This window comes from Seriola aureovittata, chromosome 23, assembly GCF_021018895.1.
Source record: "Seriola aureovittata isolate HTS-2021-v1 ecotype China chromosome 23, ASM2101889v1, whole genome shotgun sequence".
NCBI lineage: Eukaryota > Metazoa > Chordata > Actinopteri > Carangiformes > Carangidae > Seriola > Seriola aureovittata.
The window spans coordinates 14,957,450-14,978,706 of NC_079386.1; the positions used below are offsets into that span (position 1 = coordinate 14,957,450).

General features: G+C 39.5%; 3 protein-coding genes across 3 annotated transcripts; 1 reads left to right on the forward strand and 2 right to left on the reverse strand.

The window, feature by feature from the left end:
• Positions 1 to 459: 459 nt before the first annotated feature.
• On the forward strand, positions 460 to 7,818 carry LOC130164964 (E3 ubiquitin-protein ligase TRIM39-like). Its single transcript, XM_056369982.1, has 8 exons — positions 460 to 550; positions 2,195 to 2,785; positions 3,576 to 3,671; positions 4,120 to 4,353; positions 4,466 to 4,613; positions 4,824 to 4,850; positions 5,716 to 5,891; positions 6,749 to 7,818. Exons 2-8 carry the CDS (start codon positions 2,198 to 2,200, stop codon positions 7,118 to 7,120), a joined length of 1,641 nt encoding a protein of 546 aa, XP_056225957.1. The 5' UTR covers positions 460 to 550; positions 2,195 to 2,197; the 3' UTR covers positions 7,121 to 7,818.
• Positions 7,819 to 11,491: 3,673 nt separating this feature from the next.
• Positions 11,492 to 12,933, reverse strand: LOC130164965 (complement C1q-like protein 3). Its single transcript, XM_056369983.1, has 3 exons — positions 12,832 to 12,933; positions 12,110 to 12,236; positions 11,492 to 11,911 (listed from the first exon to the last, which is right to left on the reverse strand). Exons 2-3 carry the CDS (start codon positions 12,228 to 12,230, stop codon positions 11,616 to 11,618), a joined length of 417 nt encoding a protein of 138 aa, XP_056225958.1. The 5' UTR covers positions 12,231 to 12,236; positions 12,832 to 12,933; the 3' UTR covers positions 11,492 to 11,615.
• A 5,704-nt stretch (positions 12,934 to 18,637) lies between these two features.
• On the reverse strand, positions 18,638 to 20,142 carry LOC130164967 (complement C1q tumor necrosis factor-related protein 3-like). Its single transcript, XM_056369986.1, has 3 exons — positions 19,847 to 20,142; positions 19,140 to 19,266; positions 18,638 to 19,036 (listed from the first exon to the last, which is right to left on the reverse strand). Exons 2-3 carry the CDS (start codon positions 19,258 to 19,260, stop codon positions 18,756 to 18,758), a joined length of 402 nt encoding a protein of 133 aa, XP_056225961.1. The 5' UTR covers positions 19,261 to 19,266; positions 19,847 to 20,142; the 3' UTR covers positions 18,638 to 18,755.
• Positions 20,143 to 21,257: the final 1,115 nt, after the last annotated feature.

A 21,257-nucleotide genomic window follows, 5' to 3' on the forward strand; every position in this document is an offset into this window, starting at 1 on the left:
ATGGCCTTTGTTGGCTCTAACATATTGTTCTAAATGGCCAAGGACACTTTTGAAATGCTGATTAGGCTTTTATCTGAAGCCACACGTGTCACTATAACCATGACTTACTTGTTATGATATGCAAAACTGCAGCATTCCTCAGGACAGACTGTTGTCTGTTTGTCAGGTGTGTCAGGTGAGTGGAAAATGTGTTTAACCATTGGACTCCAGCACCACACCCATGAGGAAAACACTGTCCTTCCTTGTGTGAAAGCTACTACTATGTTTTCCCATGATTACATATATTCACACAATACAATAACTGGTAAGTTGTGCTGTGAGTGCTGCTACTTTAAGATTAGGTAAATACCATGAAGCAAACAGAGAGGGATGGAGAGCAGCACTGGGCTCAGCAGAGGGAGGGCCGGGCTGATGAATAACTGTGTTGACGTTACATTTTCCTGTTTCACAGCTAGCGTTGTAATGTATTCATACTCATTCATACAGCAGGGGAGTCACCTGCTCTGCCGTCACAGAGGACAGACCATTGACCAGCTTACGGGACCTAGCTGTAAGTATGAGCAATATGCAGTAACAGCTGAAAATATGATCTGCTGTTGTTGAGAAAAAGACTGGGAGAGTGAATGTAAGGGAAATAAATGAGCGTAAATAATTAAAATGTGGATTGTTTAAAGGAGAAATAGTATTGTAGCTGTCAGTATATAAAGTAGATTTTTGTAGTTATACCTGCTGAACAGCAAAACATACTGTTTACTTATTTAAATCTGTGGAGACTCAATAGGTTCTAATGTATTCTGTCTTTAAAATGTTGCTTAAAATTCATGCTGTTTTCTGTGTGTCAAAATTAGCATTATTTCTGTGCCAGTGTGCTAAAGAACATGTCTTATTGTCTGTCTGTTTTCCTAACAAATGACACAAAATAGAAGTTTTTGACCAAGTTAATATATGAGAAGTATTTACAATACAACTGGGGAGAAGTTGATGAACCAGATATGTGTATTGTCTGTGTATTGTGTTATTGTCTTTGCTGTCTGTTTGCGTGCGTTTGTATTTATTTTGGCAAATACGCTAAGACTGATACCACTTTTATGTATGTATGATAAATGTGAAGCTATAGCCAGCAGTTGGTTAGCTTAGCTTAGCATAGAGACTGAAAATAGCCTGGGCCTGGTACTGTGCTCTGCCAAGATATAAATTGACACACAACCTCTGTACAAGCAGAAATTGTCAGTTTTACACCTTTTGTACAGATTAAACAAAAGAGATACAAGATATTGATTAGTGAGCTTTAGAGGTGCAGGTAGGCCAGTATTTATGCTAAGCTAACAGGCTGAGTCTTAGTACTGATCTGTAGCTCAGCAAAAGGGCTAATGTAGGGCTAATAGCTAAATAGCATGGTTAGCATAGTTAGCATGTCATTTCAAAACACAGTAATATTTACATTTACAAAGGATGACAGCTACGTTTAATATATCTGCGTCATTTTTGGCAGTTTACTTACAGCTAGTCAGCTAGACACCATAGTGACATTTAAACATGGCTGATTACTAGACGGATGTGATTTTGATTTACACATCACCAACCTGATTTACTGAATCGCTAGTTTAAAACTAACTTAATAGTTAAGAACTTAGGAAGGACTTCACACGCACACACTTCCACACAAATAACCCAATCCAGCCTGTCTCACAAGAAGCAATGGTGATATTATCTCTAACGTTAAAGTAAGATATTTTTCATGGTAGGGTGTTTGTGTAGTCGTGTGACCATGTGAATATTTTTCGTGGGAGTGTCTGGTGTTTGCAGTCAAGTAAACAATGACTAATACTGTACACCAAGCGCACCAAACAGTGCAGGGTGTATGACATGCAAACTTTCCCATATTTACACAGCTACGGCATCAGATAGGTTAGTAAATAAACACTTTAGTCAAGTTACTCATCTGTGTTCTTACGCTGATACCAAGCATACGTGGTCATATTTGTGGATTCATGTTTATGAAACTGTTTGGCATTTCTTGAAGGTATTTTCAGTAGTAAATATTATGTGTTTTGTAAAGACAGTACTCTTTGTACCTTTGACTTTTGTGTTTGTTTTGAGGATATAAATCTTTGCATTTACTTCCTCTATCAAAGTTCTTCCTGTGCAACTTATCACTTAACTTCCCTTTTTATTTGATTTTACTGTTCTGTAGATAATGACATCCCCAGGCAACATGTTACCTGAAAAACAGTTCCAGTGCACCATCTGTCAGCAGGTGTTCACCGACCCGGTCACCACTCCCTGCGGACACAACTTCTGCCAGGCCTGCATCCAGAGTGTGTGGGACAGCAGTGATGTCTGCCAGTGCCCCACCTGTAACAAATCATTCACCCCTCGGCCTGAAATAAACATCAACACGGCCTTCAAAGAGCTGGCGGACACATTTAGAAAGATGATCGTGTGCTCGTCGGCTTTGCCGCTGTCCGCGGCCCAGCCAGGTGAGGTGGTGTGTGATGTCTGTGCCACCACCTCCCTGCAGGTGAAGGCCCTGAAGTCCTGTCTGGTGTGTCTGACGTCGTACTGTGATGCCCACCTGGAGCCTCACCAGAGAGTCTCCGCCTTGAAGCTGCACAAGCTGATCGAGCCGGTGAAGAACCTGCAGGACAGGATGTGTAAGAAGCACGAGAGGCTGCTGGAGATGTTCTGCAGGGACGAACAGAAGTGTGTTTGCCAGTTCTGCACCGAGACCGAGCACAAAGATCACCAGGCTGTTACGATAGAGGAGGAGAGTGGGGAGAGGAAGGTACATAGAACATACTCTATTATAAGGGTTCAGACAAAATGGATTTCTGAAGAACAAGTCAGTACTGATATCTGTTTCCACAGTGAGTGCCTTGATAATATTATTGATTTTCATTCAAATTACCACGTTAAACACGATCTTGACTAATCTATTAATTGTATTGTCCATAAAATACTGTTATAATTTCCCAAAGTCCATGGTGCCATCTTCAAATTTTCTTTTGTCACACCAGCAGTCCAGAACCAAAACATTTTCTGTCAATCAACTAAATAATTACTTAGACTAATTGTTGATACTGAGCCCCAAATCGTCAGGGTGAGAATGTGTATGCTAAAAAAGCAGTAAAGCACTTTGTGAATGGGTGAATGTGGCTTGTGATGGTTGATAAGACAATAAAAGCCGCATATAAATCCAGTGTGGTCCATTTACCTTGGACCAAAAAAATTCAGCCATCACTACAGCAGTTTTACAGGTACATAAAAGAAAAACTACTACTTATCTTTACCCATGGATTTGTCTGTCGTAGCTTTATTTTCAAAGCAGATTCTGGACTGTTTCTTTTAGGGTGTGTGATAGCGAAGGCAAACATGCTGCATGACATCATGTCTAGCGCTCAGACGGTCTCTAGGATCAGGCTCTATTTTTAACTAGTGACACACAGTATGTATTTAATAGAGGGGAACTGTGGATTTGATTACGATGCATGGTAATGTCCAGTGTCTGGATGTATGCGTATGTCTGATTCCATGTTTACGGTCCATGTCTTTTCTTTGTTTTTCTGTCTGTTTAGGTCCAAATGAAGAAGACTGAGGCTGATTTTCAGCAGATGATCCAGGAGCGACTGAAGAAAGTAGAGGAGGTCAAAAGCTGTCTGAAGCTCAGCACAGTGAGTCGTCTTATCGGCCACAAGATCCAGTAGCACTTTAATTGGCCAAATGTAGAGATGGGGACATCGGGGCCAGATATTTCCATTTTAGCTACAATAACAAGATGTGTTTCAAATAACAAGAGTACCACTCTTTAATGATATTCAGTAACAATACGCAGAAAATGTCTTGTAAAAGAGGCAGGGACACCAATTTCTCCAGTAGCAGGAGCCTCAGTGGACCAGAATGCAATGCAGCAATAAGAGATGTTCAGACGTGAGAAAGTGAAAATATAGAAATGCTAGAAAATGCTGTCTTCAGTTCTACAGATGTACATTTAAAGCTCTTTCTGCAGTGGTCCATTCCATATCACAAATGAAGGTGGAAAAACATTTATGTAAGCAGTGTCTTCTTCCTCTTTTTTCCATGTTACACATTCATGTTCACATTTTTTGTATCCTCATCCAGGTGAGCGCAGAGAAGGAGATGAAGGAGAGCGACCGTCTCTTTACGTCTCTGATTCGCTCCATCGAGGAGAGACGAGCTGAAGTCCACACGGAGATCAAGGAGAAGCAGAAAGCGGCGGAGCAGAGGGCGGAGGAGATGACCAACGAGCTGCAGCAGGAAATCTCTGAGCTGCAGAGGAGAAACACTGAGCTGGAGGAGCTGAGGAGCAGTGAGGACCACCTGCACCTCTTACAGGTGAAAAAAATCTGCCTGAAGCTGTGGTGAACAGTCTTGACGGCCATTAGAAAGTAAATCCTTAAATAGATGTTGTTAGGGGTTTTACATCACTGCTTTGTCTTTGTTACAGAGGGTGCCCTCTCTTACGTCACCCCCACCCACCAGAGAGTGGAAGGAGATCAGCGTCCACCCTGAACTCTGTGTGGGGACTGTGAGTAGAGCGCTTTCTAAAATGGACCACACCCTGAAGAATGAGCTGGACGGCCTGAAGAAAGAAGGTAAAGGGAACGGGATTGTTTGTGCCCCTGTGTACCTGCGTGAATAGGGCAACTTCAGGCTCCTGCACCTGGTACCAGGTCTAATAGAGGAAGAGTTTATTTTAATACCTTAGTCACAACAATTTTCTAAAGCTTTGATTCGTTTTAAACTGAAAAGCCTCATTAAAACTTCCAAAACTGATCTTTTTTTTTTTATTATTGTTTTGGCAGAAATGAAGAGGATGCAAAAATATGCAGGTATGATCTCTCTGAACATAATCATGTAGATATATCCAGTGTTTAGGTTAAATGCATTTAGGAATGCTGTACTGCTACAGTATATGGTTAAAATAATATGATAGGATTCAAGCTGTTTTGATTTTGTCGCCCTCTTGTGGTTGTATAACTGAAAAACACTCTGGCAGACAACAGTTTGTGCAACTACTCCTGCCACTCACCAACCTGGCCTGAGGACACTGAGGTGGATGAGATGAACGTGCACAACTTTTCACCAGGATTGTCACATTTTTCTATATGTTATAGTCTATAGTCATAAATTAATGTAATTATTCAGGTGCTTTCCTTTTTACCTTTCACCTTTTAACTGACTCCAAGGCAAGAACATGTACAAGAATGAAGAAGATTGTAGATGTATAATAACAGTACCAGTAGGATATGATTGGATGAGGGGGGTTGTCATACCCCTTGTTAGCAAAATCACAAAAATGCATCCACCTAACTATCCGCTACATAAAATTTAAAGGTGTATATATTCATTTCTTAAATACACAGTTATAAAAAACACTGTTGTAGACATGCATAAACTGGAATTGTAGAATTAGAAATGTCACAGTTATGGTTTATTTCCGACCACAACGGCCGCTGCATGTGTTTAAGAACTGTAGTGAACTGAGTTATAAAGAGAATTGGGAGTTAAGCTAACGGGGAATTCGCCAGTTAGCATAGTTATAAATGAATAATTAATCCTGTTTTATTTAAAATTAAAAAATCTGATTAATCTGTATTTGAGTGAAGCCTGGATTGAGCTTCGTAGTGTTGGTATTAGTAGTAGGATTACAGTAGTAGCCTATTAACTGAATTACTCCGCGTCTTATTGCCCTAGTTGACGTGGTACTAGACCCAGACACCGCCCATCCAAACATCGTCCTATCAGCTGACGGGAAGCAGGCTGGCCGCGGCGAGCTGCTGCATGTTGTTCCTGACAACCCCCAACGCTTTGACCCCGTCATCTGCGTTATCGGCAAGAAAGGCTTCCTGTCCGGGAGGTTCTACTTCCAGGTCAGTTTCTTCATGGATGATGCAATACTTTTTTATAAATCACAGTGGCCATCAGATAAAGCTGCAACAGCAATAGATTACCACTGAACATCCAAATTCTTTCTGTTTTTAATGAAGTTGGTATGGATTAAATACAGACTGTTCAGTACAACAAACCAGCATGCCGAACTGCAGCCTTTATGCCAAAGAATGCCGAAGAGACTGCTTGGGAGCTTCAACTTTTAGTTCCAGGTACTTTTCTTCAGGAACTAAAAGGTTCCTGTGGCCCATTGTTGTCTGCTTTTCCAGCATGGCTGTAAGTCCCGGGAAGATTATGCAAAATTATTACTTGACACGATATTATTCACAGCACTTTGAGGACATAACATGAACGAAAATGAAGGACAAATTGCGTCTCGTATATATTCAATACAGGATGCAGCATTTTATTTTCGAATATCGGACGATCCCGTATTATACGTAACGGGTGGTAACCCTAGCCACTTCGGTTGTTGTGGTTCTTTGTTTTTGTTTGAAGTCCTGTTTCAGTTCTTTTTACCTTCACCCAGACTTGTTTTGCGGTGTGGAAAATATGTTTGCTCACTCGCTGCGGACATTTAAACATCATGGGTGAAATAAAATGCAGCAAGTACTCGACAGGTCAGAAATGTTAAGCACTGCAAACCATCATATTAGTGTACTGCTCTCTTGTGGCCTGAAAGCTGTACAACACCCAATACTCGATAGCTTGAAATACTTTAGAGGTTTACTCCCAGTATGTGCTGAGTGACAATAACACTTGAACATCCGGCACTACGATAGATTTTTCTACTTTAAAGTGTTTTGGATATTAACTCTTCATATGTATTGTCAATCAGGTTGCGGTGGGGACAAAGACCTTCTGGGACATGGGCGTGGTCAAAGAGTCTGTCAACAGGAAGGGGATGATCACTTCCAAGCCAGAGAATGGCTACTGGACGGTGCGGCTGAGGAACGGTGATGAGTATCGAGCTCTGGACTCACCCTCGGTCCTTATTTCTCTCAAGGAGAAGCCGCAGACTGTCGGGGTGTTCACGGATTACGAGGAGAGGACGGTATCGTTCTTTAATGTGGAAAGCAGGTCTCACATCTACACCTTTACTGGGTGTTTGTTCACTGAGAGGATCTTCCCCTTCTTCAGCCCTGGTGTTTGTGATGAAGGGAAGAACACAGCGCCAATGGTCATCACAGCTGTCAATCACGAGACTTAGACTTGACGATGACTCTTAGGGGATATTTTGATTTACAGAACTAATTCAGTATTTTGTAGTTAAGTCTTATTTTCTCTTTAGATTTTGAAGATTTTTTTCCCACAGTCTCAATACAAGACAATAGAGCCTTTAAACTTTTAGCCTTGGTATGAAAACTTTTACTGCTGCTTGAGATGTCTGTTCAAACTTCTGCCTGAGGTATTTTACTACAGAAATACTACATTTTAAACAATTTTTTCATTTTCTTTCAAACCAATAATGCCCTTTAAAATACGCTCAACATCATGATGTGCAGTCACTTTAATCTTAATATAATATGTAGGGTTATTTGCATTATTATGCATTGTTCAATGAGGGGCTGCTGGGGTATAAAATATATGAATTCATTTATAAAACTATTAGCATTGTTAGTGGGTAAATGTTGTATTTTTTTTAATTTTTTTATGGTTCTGTTGGTCTATGGACTCTGCAAGCTAAAGATAGTATTGTACCTTGTATTTGCAATACACACTTTGAACTGCAGTTAATCATTACATACGCATTCACGGGGTGCTGATTTACTTTATGCCAAGCTGGTTACAACTTTAGCCTTGATACCATATAAAATATCATGAGAATAATGCCTTTACTAGCATGTTTCAATCTTTCTTTGGTGATAAGTTTTTGAAATAAAGGAGGATTAGTTGTTTGACTCTTCACTGAGAAACCTTTTGTTTTGCAAAACCTTTGCATCAGCCCTGGCAGACAGTCCATGTTTCCATGTGCTTTGCATTCACAGAGGATATTTTTTCCAAACCATGCAAGGAAAACTTTCATTTTTCAACAATGCAAACTGTGCTGCATCAGAATCAGATCATCACACACGAAAATATGTTTAAATACAGGCAAAACTGAAGTCAATCTTGTGCAGCTCATGTTTATTTAAAGCTGCAACAATGGATTTTGTGGTCTCTTGGAAGCAGCTGAACGAACTGAAAACACATTAACATCTTCAAAAGGTGCTGTGGCAAACTTGTTAGCATCTATGTGAAGGCATGTTTCTAGCTACTTGATGAATATTCACTCACCTTTTAAATGTCTTCTCTCTAGATTCCTGAGCAAAATATGTAGCATTTTTAGCTGCTAAATACTCCATTAGCAAATTAGCTAGATGCTAATTTAATCTACTTTATCTGCTATATTACAAATGTTTTTGTGGCTTCTGTTCCTCTGTGTCTGAAATGAGGACTGATGAAAGTGGAGAGACTTTTATCATATGAGAGATAAATGTGTGTTTGAATATGTAAAACTGAGTTTGAACAAAGAAAACTACACAAAAAGCAGTGTGCACTATAATTCACAAGTCTGATTTTATTATGTAAACACCACCTTTTAGTTGGTGTTAAAAATGCCAGAATTGTGAGCTGTATGAAAAATGACTGGTTTATTGCAGTATACCATACATATTCAGATTTATGCTAATTTATATAAAGAGTTTATTATGTGCATGAATGCATAAAATGTGTGTTCAAAAATAATTAAATTATTTTGTACCTATGACAGCAATCATTTGTAAATATTATTTCTGTACGATAGCTCTTTTAGGAGTAATAAAATAAAATAAAATAAGATAAAAATAAAATATATTTCCACTAAAAGAGTGAAAACTTTGTTGGTTTTACTGACTGTTTGCTGTGATTAAATTAATAACAGTTTGTACAAAATGTCTAAGACAGATGGGTTTTCTTTATCCAAGTAGTGAGAAAAATTGAAATCAAATTTTGAATTTAGCATTTAGCATTTAGTTTGCATCAAAGTCAGGAACAATTGATTTCCATGTGGTTTGCATCCTGGTGCGCAGACCTTAGTGGATCTTTTCTAAATTGCCCATGGCAGCGAAATAATGCAAATAAGGTTAAAATAAAAAGATCAGGCCACTGTGGGTGAGAGGACGTTGTGTTTTGAAACTCACTTACTTTCTGGCACATTCTCGATTTATTACATTTATTTTTATGGCATCACTAATGCTACACAATATAATATGAATATTAACATATATCCAGTCTTAGTATGATGATTAAATAGCGACTGAATGGTGACTTCCCCAGTAGAAACTTCATTTGTAACTCTCACTTTTCTTTAGGGGGCAAAGTGGTGTAGCTAATGATCAGATAATCATGAAGTAATGAGGAACTACTCAGTACGATGTGTCACTTTACTTGGAGGTGCAGAGAGAGAGTAGCTAATGGTTAAGTAATGAGTAATGAATGAACACTCAAAGTTATGGGCGGGACCTCTCAGTAAGAGAATAAATTATTGTTCAATTATAATCAGCAATTATTAACGTAAGCAGCCTGGTCTCTCTGTTTGTCTGCCTGTGTTTCGCAATTGATCCATATTTGTATGTTGTCATTGTCTAAAGTCAAAGAGGTAGAACCTTTATTTTGAAGAGCAAACATAATGTGTGCAGTAGCCAATCACAAATAAGGAGGAGCTGAAGGCCCACCCACCTATTTGGTAACGGTCAATGGTAAATTTGTTTTGTCAGTAAAAGTTTGAAGGAATCATTTCATTATAAAAAATCAGACTAACAAAAGAGAACTGAAGGAGAAGAGCTGAGCTCTGAGCAATATCTTCAGTAACATTCACAAACATCAGGTGGCCGTCGTGTCGATTTCATGACATGGAACAGTAAATGAAACACTCAAGACTCATTTGACTAATGCTGTAATGATTTATTTTTTTATTTATTTTTTTTGGGCTTTTATGCCTTTAATGGACAGCACAGTGGAGAGTGACAGGAAACGGGAAGGCAGAGAGAGGGGGAATGACATGCAGTGAAAGGCCGTCCGATGCGGGATTCGAACCGGGGCCCACTGCAGCGAGGACTGAAGCCTCTACACATGGGGCGCCTGCTTAAACCACTACGCTACACGACGCCCCGTAATGATTTATTTTGATTGAATACAGTAACAGGACGGCAACAGCCACCTGTATCAATGTAAATTTTAATCTCCATGTAGATGCATCATTGATTTCAGGTTTTAGGAGACATCAATTCTAACATGAGTTGACCAGAAAACCACTGAAGGTGGTGTGGCCACCTGATTCCCAAACATGACATCCTGCAGGCAGGTGAACACACACCTCGTCCCCTTTCTCCAACTTCAGAAACACTGCATTTCCCCCATTATCAGCAGTGTCACTGCCACTTCCTTGATCACCTGTCTTCACAACCAGCTCTTTGTTCTTATGCAGTATCAGCTTGGACAGGATCCTCTAGCTTCAGTGACTTTGACATACTCTGAGTGTAGTGTGTCTGTCAATGCTGACATGCCTGGTTCCACCTCCCTTCACAGTTCTTATCTGTTGAAGTCCATGTCTTTTTCACTGAAATTCATCCAGCTTCTACTCTCTTTGCCTTTGTCTTTCCATAAAGGATAGCGGGCATACAAAGCACACAACTGTGATACCAGAGGAAGTGGTTCACATCCAGACTCCTGTCTGAAGTTACTGTGAACTTTTTCCTGTGTTAAACTCTGCAGCCTGTTGCCAAGGCCGACCCACTCAAAGAGCTGCTTTCATTATTACTTTTTGCAATAAATCTCATATTTTTAAAATGATTCAAATCATGTGTGACCTGCTCTGTGATTTGCTGTGATTGGCTGATCGGCAAGAGTTTGCCAAACTGGTTGTTTTCCAGAAACACACTGCAGTGAGTCAATGCTAGCTAACATTATAAGCTGAGAACGAGTCGCCTGGTGATGACCAACACTTAGCTTAGCATTGTCAAAACAAATGCAAAGTTTTTCAAAAATACAAGATTGGAGGAGCAGGAGGAGCAGGTGCTGGATGCCACCACCACTTTTACAGCTACTTCAATGCCCACAGCTAATTTAACGGCCAGTCGCTCAAGTGCATTCGGTTGGTCCACTCAGTCGCAGGCAGCCAGCGTCAAACATGACTGGAACATCAAAGTCAAAGTTAGCCTCTAGGTACAGAGTAGCCTTTTCAAAGAAACTGTCGGCCAGTGTTGTGAGCTCTGTTCATTCTCTTGCGCTTAGTTTTCTGAATGCCTGTTTTGTTTTACTTCCATAACATCTGTCTGCACAACGTGAGATTAACTGGTTGTGCGATCGAGTGGTGACTACGTGAACATCTAGTAAAGTAGCATTGTCATTTTCCAACTTCCTACATGACATGCATGAGCAACATGAAACATTCAGACACTGTTGCATCACCCTCATCACTGTTGTCAGCAGCACCAGCATCAGAAAGTTATTACACTTTTACACATAACCATCCAGATGATGTCAGGACAATCCTTCAGGTGGCCGTCGTGTTGATTTCATGACATGTCACAGTAAATGAAACACTCAAGACTCATTTGACTAATGCTGTAATGATTTATTTTGATTGAATACAGTAACAGGACGGCAACAGCCACCTGTATCAATATGAATTTTAATTTGCATGTAGATGCATCATTGATTTCAGGTTTTTGGAGACATCAGTTCTAACATGAGTTGACCAGAAAACCACTGAAGGTGGTGTGGCCCTCTGATGCGAAAACATGAGATCCTGCAGGCAGGTGAACACACACCTTGTCCCCTTTCTCCAGCTTCAGGAACACTGCATTTCCCCCATTATCAGCAGTTTCACTGGTACATCTGGTCACTTTTTCTTTGTGATCAGATGTCATCACAACCGGCTCTTTGTTCTTGTGCAGTATCAGCTTGGACTCATGCTCTCCTCCAGCATGGTAGAAGAAGGTGAAATAATAAACACCTGCAATAGGTGCAGTGAAGACACCTGTGGAAACAACAAGATATTCATCACATGTATGGGTTTTTAGCAGATGTACCCATTTTCAGACTTCAAACATCAAGTTGCATTATGGGTAGGCACGGGTAGCAATTAAATTACTGATATGATTATGAAAAATGTCTCAACAATACTCAAACAGTCAACATGAGCGATTATGAGTGTGGCTGTATATGATGCACTTACCTGTACATTTATCGTAGGCATCACCGATGTTTGTAATCACAGTGTTGTACGTCATAATTCTGTCAGAGCAGAAGGGTCCATAGGCCCCACCTTCTTCTGCCTTGACACTGAATACCACCATGGTTCTCTACATAAACAAGCGAAGTATTTCTACTATTTAACTGTATTTCATCACAATAAATGAATTGTCTATTGAGCAACTTCTGGGTTGAATTTCTTACTGAGTTTATAATTTACATGATACTTAGTGTTATTTCTAAAGTGGCTAAAACATGTGGATGGCCCCGTTCACATCTGTACATCGCTCAGATAAATAACCCAAGCTATCACTTTAACCTCAACCCGACCTCACCCTAAACCCAACCACAGAGGATCCCTACTAGTTTTAGTTCTGCCAGATATGTGATGGCAAACTGTGAAGTGAAATAACACAGTTTTAAATGTGTTTCGCTGACGCTGGTCACTCACCAAGCACTCACTCATATCTAAAACCGCTCTCCATATTCTACAACAGAGGCCTCACTCTAGTTTATTAGACTACTGGTCACTTGGATGACTAGTAGGCTCAATAAGACTGAATTCTGTTGTGAGCGTATGAAACCAAGTGTAAAAGTTAGCACATGGAATCCATTCTTTGCCCTTACCATTAATACATTTAACTGGTGTAACAGACCTTTAATCCGCTGCTAAAGTTTTTAATAAGAAAATAAGAATAATTCTACCTTTTGCAAGTTTTTCTTCGGTCTCTGTTGGTAGATCACTCGTGGTGGGAAGACAGGCAAATTGTTGTCTGCTTGTCGTCGCTCCAAAGCTGTGATTGGTTGGATCCTTGCAGCTGCTTTTATGTTGTTTCATCAATGACAAAGTCTTGTCACGTGCCCTCCCTTAACCAATTGCAGATAATCTTTTTTAGGTGACAGTTTCATTGCGTGTGTGTGGGGAAAGTGCGTGAGGTGGAGGAATTTTCCTCCCATTTCCACTTGAGGCTATGGGTGGAGTTTTCTTTGGCCTTTGGGTTGCCAGGATGTTGTTCGTTGGAAAATAACTTACACAGTGTTTCACACGAAATGTTACAAATCACTGGATGAAAAATAAACATTCATGAGTGTCTGTAAATTTTCCAAATGATTTTGCTCAGTGTTTTCTTGCTCTCTTGTCTTTTATTTCTCTGACTTTTGTTTCCTTTAATGACATGATCGCTTATAACAATAGTCAAGCCAAACCAATTTTTATTTGTATGGAGCCAATTCACAACAGACATTTTCTCAAGGCACTTTCCAAATAGAGCAGGTCTAGAGCTTTTCTTTATAATCTTGTTTACACAGACCAACATTTCTCACCAAGAACAAGCGTTAGGCGACAGTGGCAAGAAGGAGAAACCTCCAGCAGAACCAGACTGGGCGGCCATCCGGTTGGGTTGGGAGAGATAGAGATGTATATATATATACATGATATCTGCATATTATGGTATTCTCATTAATCAATCATCTGTCCATGTTTATAATTTTCGGTACTGCTTTGGTAATATAGGTTTTATGATCTGTCATGCCAATAAAGCTCATTTGAATTTGAATTTGAGAGAGAGAGAGAGAGTGTGCAAGCAGGAGAGAGAGAGAGAGAGAGAGAGAGAGAGCGCAGAGGAAAAGAACAAGAACATACAATGATAGTAATAGTAATAATAGTGATAATAGCGGCAGTAACAGTTACAGTAATGTAATGGCAACTGTAATGCTCATGCTGATAAAAGTAATATTGAGAGCTAATAACAGTAATAATAGTTATTATTGATTATAGTGAAATTTAGCAAGTTCAGTAGCTGTATCTTTTTGATAAAAGTGAGAGCCTGTCAAGCAGAGAGGAGAGCCGGCTTTTCGGGGTGTTTATTCATGCACGTTGAGGTTATCCTGGGATCTCTTACAGGTCACGAGTGATACGGGTTTCCACCTTTGCTGTGTGACAAACCAGGGCACTCAGACAAATTCTGATTTTTTTGGGGGTATTGAAAAAGATATACTGTACTGTAGAACTTTTTTTATTGTGTCTTAACTATATTTGTCCTGTCACACTCACTGATGCAGATACACTCACTATGGACTCTGTCTGCTGCTGTTCCTGTCTACATTAAATACAGATTATTTTTTACCTTAACGTGTAAACATATACTATCTGGTTATAATCTATCATAAAATCGATTTGCATGTCCAAAGCATACTCCCTTTATAAAAACATTATTAAATATTGTATAATATATTATAAACAACTTTTTAAATTAATGAATTTGAGCAGCCCAACACTGATATTTCTCACCTGTTTTTCCATGTGTATTTGCCATCCCTTTTTTCTGCCTGCTGTCCCTAAATGAATGTTTTTCAACTGGGAATTGAAGTCCTGCTTTCACCAACCGTAGTGGTAGTACACACATAACCTTCCATATGATGTCAGGACAATCCTTCTTTCTCAGTGACAAAGAATAACAGTTCAGGGCAGGCCAATTGCAATGGCCATTAATGGCCTGTACTGTACAGTATGTGTCGGCTACAATAATATAAAAAACAGCTATTGGTTGTGCTAGTTGTTTTCCCTTCATAGCACATTGTTTTAGGTAAAAACAGCCACAGGTTTATGTCACTTGATTGACCCAGACACACAGTGGCAAATCGGGAGACATGGGAAGATTCCCAGTTCGCCTGGGCCGGTTGTTGGCTGCAAGGGCCGGTGACAATTTATGGATTATAGAAGATGTTGTTCTTTGGAAAGGATTTACACAGTGTTTCTGAAAAGCACTGGAGTTGCAGGAAATTTGTGAATCTTATAAAACCTATTGATCAATGCCTTGTCAAACCAGTCGACAAGTTGGTGCAACACATTTTTCTTGGGAATATGTTCTCAGCCAGGATCACAGTTTCCACCCACAACAGATTGATTGTAACCAGTTCAGGGAGGTACATGACAACATATTGACATCAATCAAAAAACAAAAGCAGCTTCGGGGTTAAACTCTAATATCACTTGAACTATTGTGTATTTTTTTTTATTTCTGTAACTTATCACAGAAAAAGGAAACTTTTAAACATTAAACAGAATATGACTCCAAGTCAAGATTTTATTTTATTATGTTCATGAAAAACAGGAATGTGTGTACATTCAGCATTTGTGATGAATTTGAATATTGAATCAATGAAGACACTTTCACAGACAGAATCATCTTGGCTTCATGACATCAAATAGAAAATTGTTCATATGTTTTAAATCATTTCATACATGAATAACTTCATGAATTTCACATAAAGTTTGTTGAATCTGAACAATGATCAGCTGTTCAAACATGCAGTTGTTGATAAATGCAATGAAATAAAAAAAAACTTAACAATGATTTAGAAAGACGTGATGTAGATGAAAATGAAACGTCTAAACAAACCAGACATGAAGATCAGAAAGTGAGTGAAAACATTTTTACACTTGCAAAGGTCGACAATTGAAAGAAAAGTTTAATTGTCAAATAATTGTCAATCAAAACTGAGAAATGAAAATAAAATAAACATGAATGATGATATGTGCAGTTTGTGACTTTTCCCTTTAAGAAATAAACATCATTATAAACATAATTATCCTCTTTATCTCTAGCTGCTCTGCCCCACAGTCACAGAGACCTTCAGTGGGAAGATCTTCACTGGGAGGTCATCCAAAGTGTCACAGTATGGAAACAGCGTCTCAGTGAAAGTGTGTGTGAAGGTGTGTATGTGTGTGTTAGTGTCAGGATCAGAGAATGAAAGCTTTTCCTCTGCTCCAGTCCAGATTCATTCTTCTCCTTCATCATATGACTCTTCAGCTCCTCTTCCTCCCTGAGTGCAGCCATCCTTACCTCCTCTTCCTCATCTAGAAACTGGTGAAGCTTCTTAAACTGCTCCTTTATCTCTGTCACGGGTTAAAGGTAAGTAGGACCAAAATGCAGCCAACACATTGGGGACGGTGCAGACAGGTTTATTTGCCAAGATAACAGACATGAACAGACGATGTGAACAAACCCTGAACTAAACAGATAAACCGACACAGACAAAGGGAAGCACAAAGACTATATAGACAAGGGAGGCAAGGGGGATTGAACACAGGTGAAACACATTAGGGCGGACACACAGACACAGGACCAAGACAGGAAGCAAAAACACTGACACACAAGGAAACCAATTACAAAATAAAACAGGAAGTACAAAAACTCCAAAACATAACTAACAAAAAGTGTCTGCCATAGCAAACCATGACAATCTGCCTCTCTGTTACAAACTTCATTTGTAACTATCACTTTTCTTTAGGGGGCACAGTAGTGCAGCTAATGATCAGATAATCATGAAGTAATGAGGAACTACTCAGTACAATGTGTCACTTTACTTGGAAGTGCAGAGAGAGAGTGTAGCTAATGGTTAAGTAATGAGTAATGAATGAACAGTCAAAATTATGCGCTGGACCTCTCAGTAAGAGCATAAATTATTGTTCAATCATAATAAGCAACTAGAAAATTCCAGGGAAATTTTGAGTGCCACGGGGGCTACTGCCGGGATGAGTACATGATTTATTTACAGTGTTCAAAAGTCACCCTGATCATATTCTGGTTTTGAGAAATGTCTTGATATAAAAGACTCTGATATAAAACAATGTCACGTCCCTCCATCATGTATAATGTGGGAAATATCTCATATTCTGTCTTGTTTTTTTTTATAAAACAAGAGGCAACATGTCTTCAAACTGGCATTTAAAGGGTTAAAATCCTGAAAACTAATAATCATTTGGTAGGTTTGAGCAGAACTGAAGTGGTTTAAGAGATTTATGCAAAAAAAGCAGAAAAAAATATTGATATATGATGATTTTATAGCATTTTCTTTGTGTGTCCTTTTTTGGACGCGAGGAACCCCAGAGGGTACAAAATGTGTTAGCAGTGTATAATAGACCTGTAACAGTAACTGACATTAGATTTTAAAAATATGTAAAAAAAGACACTTTCTTGCAGAAATCCATACCTTCAGCTGTAACACAGCCAAAATGATCAGCAAATCAAAAAAGGAAAGTAAAGAAAACGGCTAATGTAAAGCTAACAGAGCTTGGAGAGTTGGTTATCTGGTTGCTAGGCGCACGCAGGCACGCACACAGGTCAGGAGCTGCCGTTGCCATGGCAATGTGAAAATCTGCCCAGAATTTGGCTTCTACATGGCTTCAAAACAACTGCAAATAATGAGAAAACCGTTACTTCTTTTCATAAACCGAAAAGACCGTGACAGACACTGAAGCCAGAAGTTTCTACAGTCTCTATTTTATTCAGATATTCCTTAAAATGAGTGCGTAAGCTCAGTGCGAAGACAGAGAGAGATTCTTTTGAAAAAAAAAGACGATTACATTAGGTGTCAATGAGAGTGAGACAGGTATTGCTGCCGGACTCGGCACCCCCGTTTAAATTTTGTGCAGACCCTGCCTGTCAAAGTTACATTTTATGAATCCCAACAACTATGTCTACATTTTCAGAAAGAATTATTTGTCTCCTTTTTACGGTTTGGCCGCGAGCTCGAGTTAAAAATAAAAATAAAGGTTATTTTTTACTGCTTCACGCACTCTAGCCAACTGACGCTTTCACTCTAACTTTGAAGAAAAAGTGATTTGCACTCCTCCTTTGAGTGCTCACAGTTTGAAAAGTTTACATGTTATGTAAAAACAGTTCCTATCTTTTTGAGAGAGCAGAAGTTTTCCTCCGTTTTACAGTTTGAATCACATTTCTACGTGCAGGTATGAGAGAGCTGGGTGACTCAGAAAAAAGGTGCAATTTTGTAGAAAAAAGGTGGGTTTCTAAAGAAAATTCCAATGAATTCCTAATGCATTATTTATTCCCAGTTTTTTGGGAATAACTTTGGGAAAAATTGGAATTTTAACACCAAAAGTCATAGCACCCCTTGCGGGATCAAGACGCACGTTTTGATGTATATATTACCAGGGTTTTCTCAAAGCTGCGGGACGAGTTACGCGCCGAAATTTGGCGGAAGAATAATAAACCCGAAACAGAAGATTAATAGATGCCTCGGGGCTCTGCCCCGAGGCACTCCTCTCAGCTATTCTAGCTGTAGAGGAGTGCCTCGGAGCTGAGCACCCGTGGCACTAATTATTAACGTAAGCAGCCTGGTCTCTCTGTTTGTCTGTCTGTGTTTCGCAATTGATCCATATTTGTATGTCGTCATTGTCTAAAGTCAAAGAGGTAGAACCTTTATTTTGAAGAGCAAACATAATGTGTGCAGTAGCCAATCACAAATAAGGAGGTGCTGAAGGACCACCCACCTATTTGGTAAAGGCCAATGGTAAATTTGTGTTGTCAGTAAAAGTTTGAAGGAATCATTTCATTATAAAAAATCAGACAAACAAAAGAGAACTGAAGGAGAAGAGCTGAGCTCTGAGCAATATCTTCAGTAACATTCACAAACATCAGGTGGCCGTCGTGTCGATTTCATGACATGGAACAGTAAATGAAACACTCAAGACTCATTTGACTAATGCTGTAATGATTTATTTTGATTGAATACAGTAACAGGACGGCAACAGCCACCTGTATCAATATGAATTTTAATTTCCATGTAGATGCATCATTGATTTCAGGTTTTTGGAGACATCAGTTCTAACATGAGTTGACCCGAAAACCACTGAAGGTGGTGTGGCCAGCTGATGCCCAAACATGACATCCTGCAGGCAGGTGAACACACACCTTGTCCCCTTTCTCCAGCTTCAGGAACACTGCATTTCCCCCATTATCAGCAGTGTCACTGCCACTTTCGTGATCAGATGTCATCACAACCGGCTCTTTGTTCTTGTGCAGTATCAGCCTGGCAACATGATGTCCTCCAGCATGGTAGAAGAAGGTGAAATAATAAACACCAGCAGTAGGTGCAGTGAAGACACCTGTGGAAACAACAAGGTATTCATCACATGTATGGGTTTCTGTTACTTCAATCAAACAAACTACGTGGGTGATTATGAGTGTGGCTGCATATGATGCACTTACCTGTAGCTACATCGTAGGCATCACCGATGTTTGTAATCACAGTGTTGTACATCATATTTCTGTCAGAGTTGAAGGGTCCATAGGCCCCACCTTCTTCTGCCTTGACACTGAATACCACCATGGTTCTCTACATAAACAAGCAAAGTATTTCTACTATTTAACTGTATTTCATCACAATAAATGAATTGTCTATTGAGCAACTTCTGGGTTGAATTTCTTACTGAGTTTATAATTTACATGATACTTAGTATTATTTCTAAAGTGGCTAAAACATGTGGATGGCCCCGTTCACATCTGTACATCGCTCAGATAAATAACCCAAGCTATCACTTTAACCTCAACCCGACCTCACCCTAAACCCAACCACAGAGGATTCCTACTAGTTTTAGTTCTGCCAGATATGTGATGGCAAACTGTGAAGTGAAATAACACAGTTTTAAATGTGTTTCGCTGATGCTGGTCACTCACTCATATCTACAACCGCTCTCCATATTCTACAACAGAGCCCTCACTCTTGTTTATTAGGCTACTGGTCACTTGGATGACTAGTAGGCTCAATAAGACTGAGCTCTGTCGTGAGTGTACGAAATTAAGTGTAAAAGTTAGAACATGGAATCCATACTTTGCCCTTACCATTAATACATTTAACTGGTGTAACAGACCTTAAATCCGCTGCTAAAGTCCTTAATAAGAAAATGTAATTCTACCTTTTGCAAGTTTTTCTTCAGTCTCTGTTGGTAGATCACTCGTGGTGGGAAGACAAGCGAACTGTTTTCTGCTTGTCGTCGCTCCGTCCCCAAAGCCGTGATTACAGGGATCCATGCAGCTGCTTTTATTTGGTTTGATAGGTGATAAACTTTTGTGCCGTGCCCTCCCTCAACCAATTTCAGATTATCTTTTTGAGTCAAAAATTAACTAGAAGTGCTTTTCCTTGGAATGATTCTGATGCGCTTGATAAAAACCCACCATAAATAAGTTTGTCATTTTGCACCAATCATTTCCTGGTTTGTGGAAGGTGAGTGTTAGTGTCAGGATCAGAGAATGAAAGCTTCGGTAGTTGCACCAATTTGTTAACTGGTTTCACAAGGCATATGCTTTATAAAATTCATGTAAATTTCCTTTTCATCCAGTGTTTCTTAAAATATAATACATGTACATTTATGTATTCATGCAGTTATCCAGTGAGCCAGTCATGTGTCAGTCTCTTTTATTCATAAATTAACCTTAAGTGCATTCCTATGGAATGATTCTGATGTGCTTGATAAATATACAGCCTGAATAAATTCCTCATTTTGCACCAATTATTTACATATTTGTGGAAGTTTCACTTTAAATTAAACAATATGTTTGAAGAGAGGGAGGCCACAATTCCTCAGAGTCCTCAGTCTGTGACAAAATGCATTTAGTTCAGTTGAAGCTCAGGCTTCAGAAATCTTCAACATTTTCTTTGTAGAGTCGACTTTCTTTTACTGTAAAACAACAACAAAAACCCTACTGCAGCTGGCCCTGGGCAGCTTCTTTCATTGTCAGTCAATGCTGAAGCCAAAGGCTTCTCTGTTGTGGTGCTAATTCAGTGACCCCCTGACCCATATGACAGTGAAGGTGGCATCAATCACCTGCTCCTCCTCCTTCTCTGATCTCGGTCTTTTGACAAACCTGGCAGTGGACATTTGTTTTACCATTGCTAGGCTAACTGTTGGTCACCCAGAGGCTGCTTGTTTTAAGCTAATAACATTAACTAGCATGAACTTGCTGCTGCTCATTTTGGCACACTCTCACCGAAACTACTGACTGACAACTAGCACGGAAAAAGTAGTTACAGGTGTAGGATACTTGTATTAAGCTAATAGTATTAGTTCACGCCCAAAGTTGCTGCTGCCTTTTTCTGGAAAACAGCCAATCACAGCACAGGTCACGCATGAACGTACAAAGAACATTTAACAGACAGAGATAAAGAGATAAGGAATGCAAACCACTGATTCAGTCATTTTAATAATAGAAGATTTATTGCAAAGAATTAGAAGAAACAGCAGATATTTGATTGGTTTGGCCTTGGCAACATGTTGCTGGGTTTAATACATAAGAAGGTTTGTAGTCACTTCAGACACAACATATATA

What these genes read in the sequence shown, in the direction of transcription:
- LOC130164964 (XM_056369982.1), top strand. Translation starts at nt 2,198, where the DNA reads ATGACATCCCCAGGCAACATGTTACCTGAAAAACAGTTCCAGTGCACC. An exon ending in ACCACCTGCACCTCTTACAG is followed by an intron (nt 4,354 to 4,465) that starts GTGAAAAAAATC and finishes TCTTTGTTACAG; the next exon opens with AGGGTGCCCTCTCTTACGTC. An exon ending in CCGGGAGGTTCTACTTCCAG is followed by an intron (nt 5,892 to 6,748) that starts GTCAGTTTCTTC and finishes ATTGTCAATCAG; the next exon opens with GTTGCGGTGGGGACAAAGAC.
- LOC130164965 (XM_056369983.1), bottom strand. Translation starts at nt 12,230, where the DNA reads ATGGTGGTATTCAGTGTCAAGGCAGAAGAAGGTGGGGCCTATGGACCC. An exon ending in TGCCTACGATAAATGTACAG is followed by an intron (nt 11,912 to 12,109) that starts GTAAGTGCATCA and finishes TTGTTTCCACAG; the next exon opens with GTGTCTTCACTGCACCTATT.
- LOC130164967 (XM_056369986.1), bottom strand. Translation starts at nt 19,260, where the DNA reads ATGGTGGTATTCAGTGTCAAGGCAGAAGAAGGTGGGGCCTATGGACCC. An exon ending in TGCCTACGATGTAGCTACAG is followed by an intron (nt 19,037 to 19,139) that starts GTAAGTGCATCA and finishes TTGTTTCCACAG; the next exon opens with GTGTCTTCACTGCACCTACT.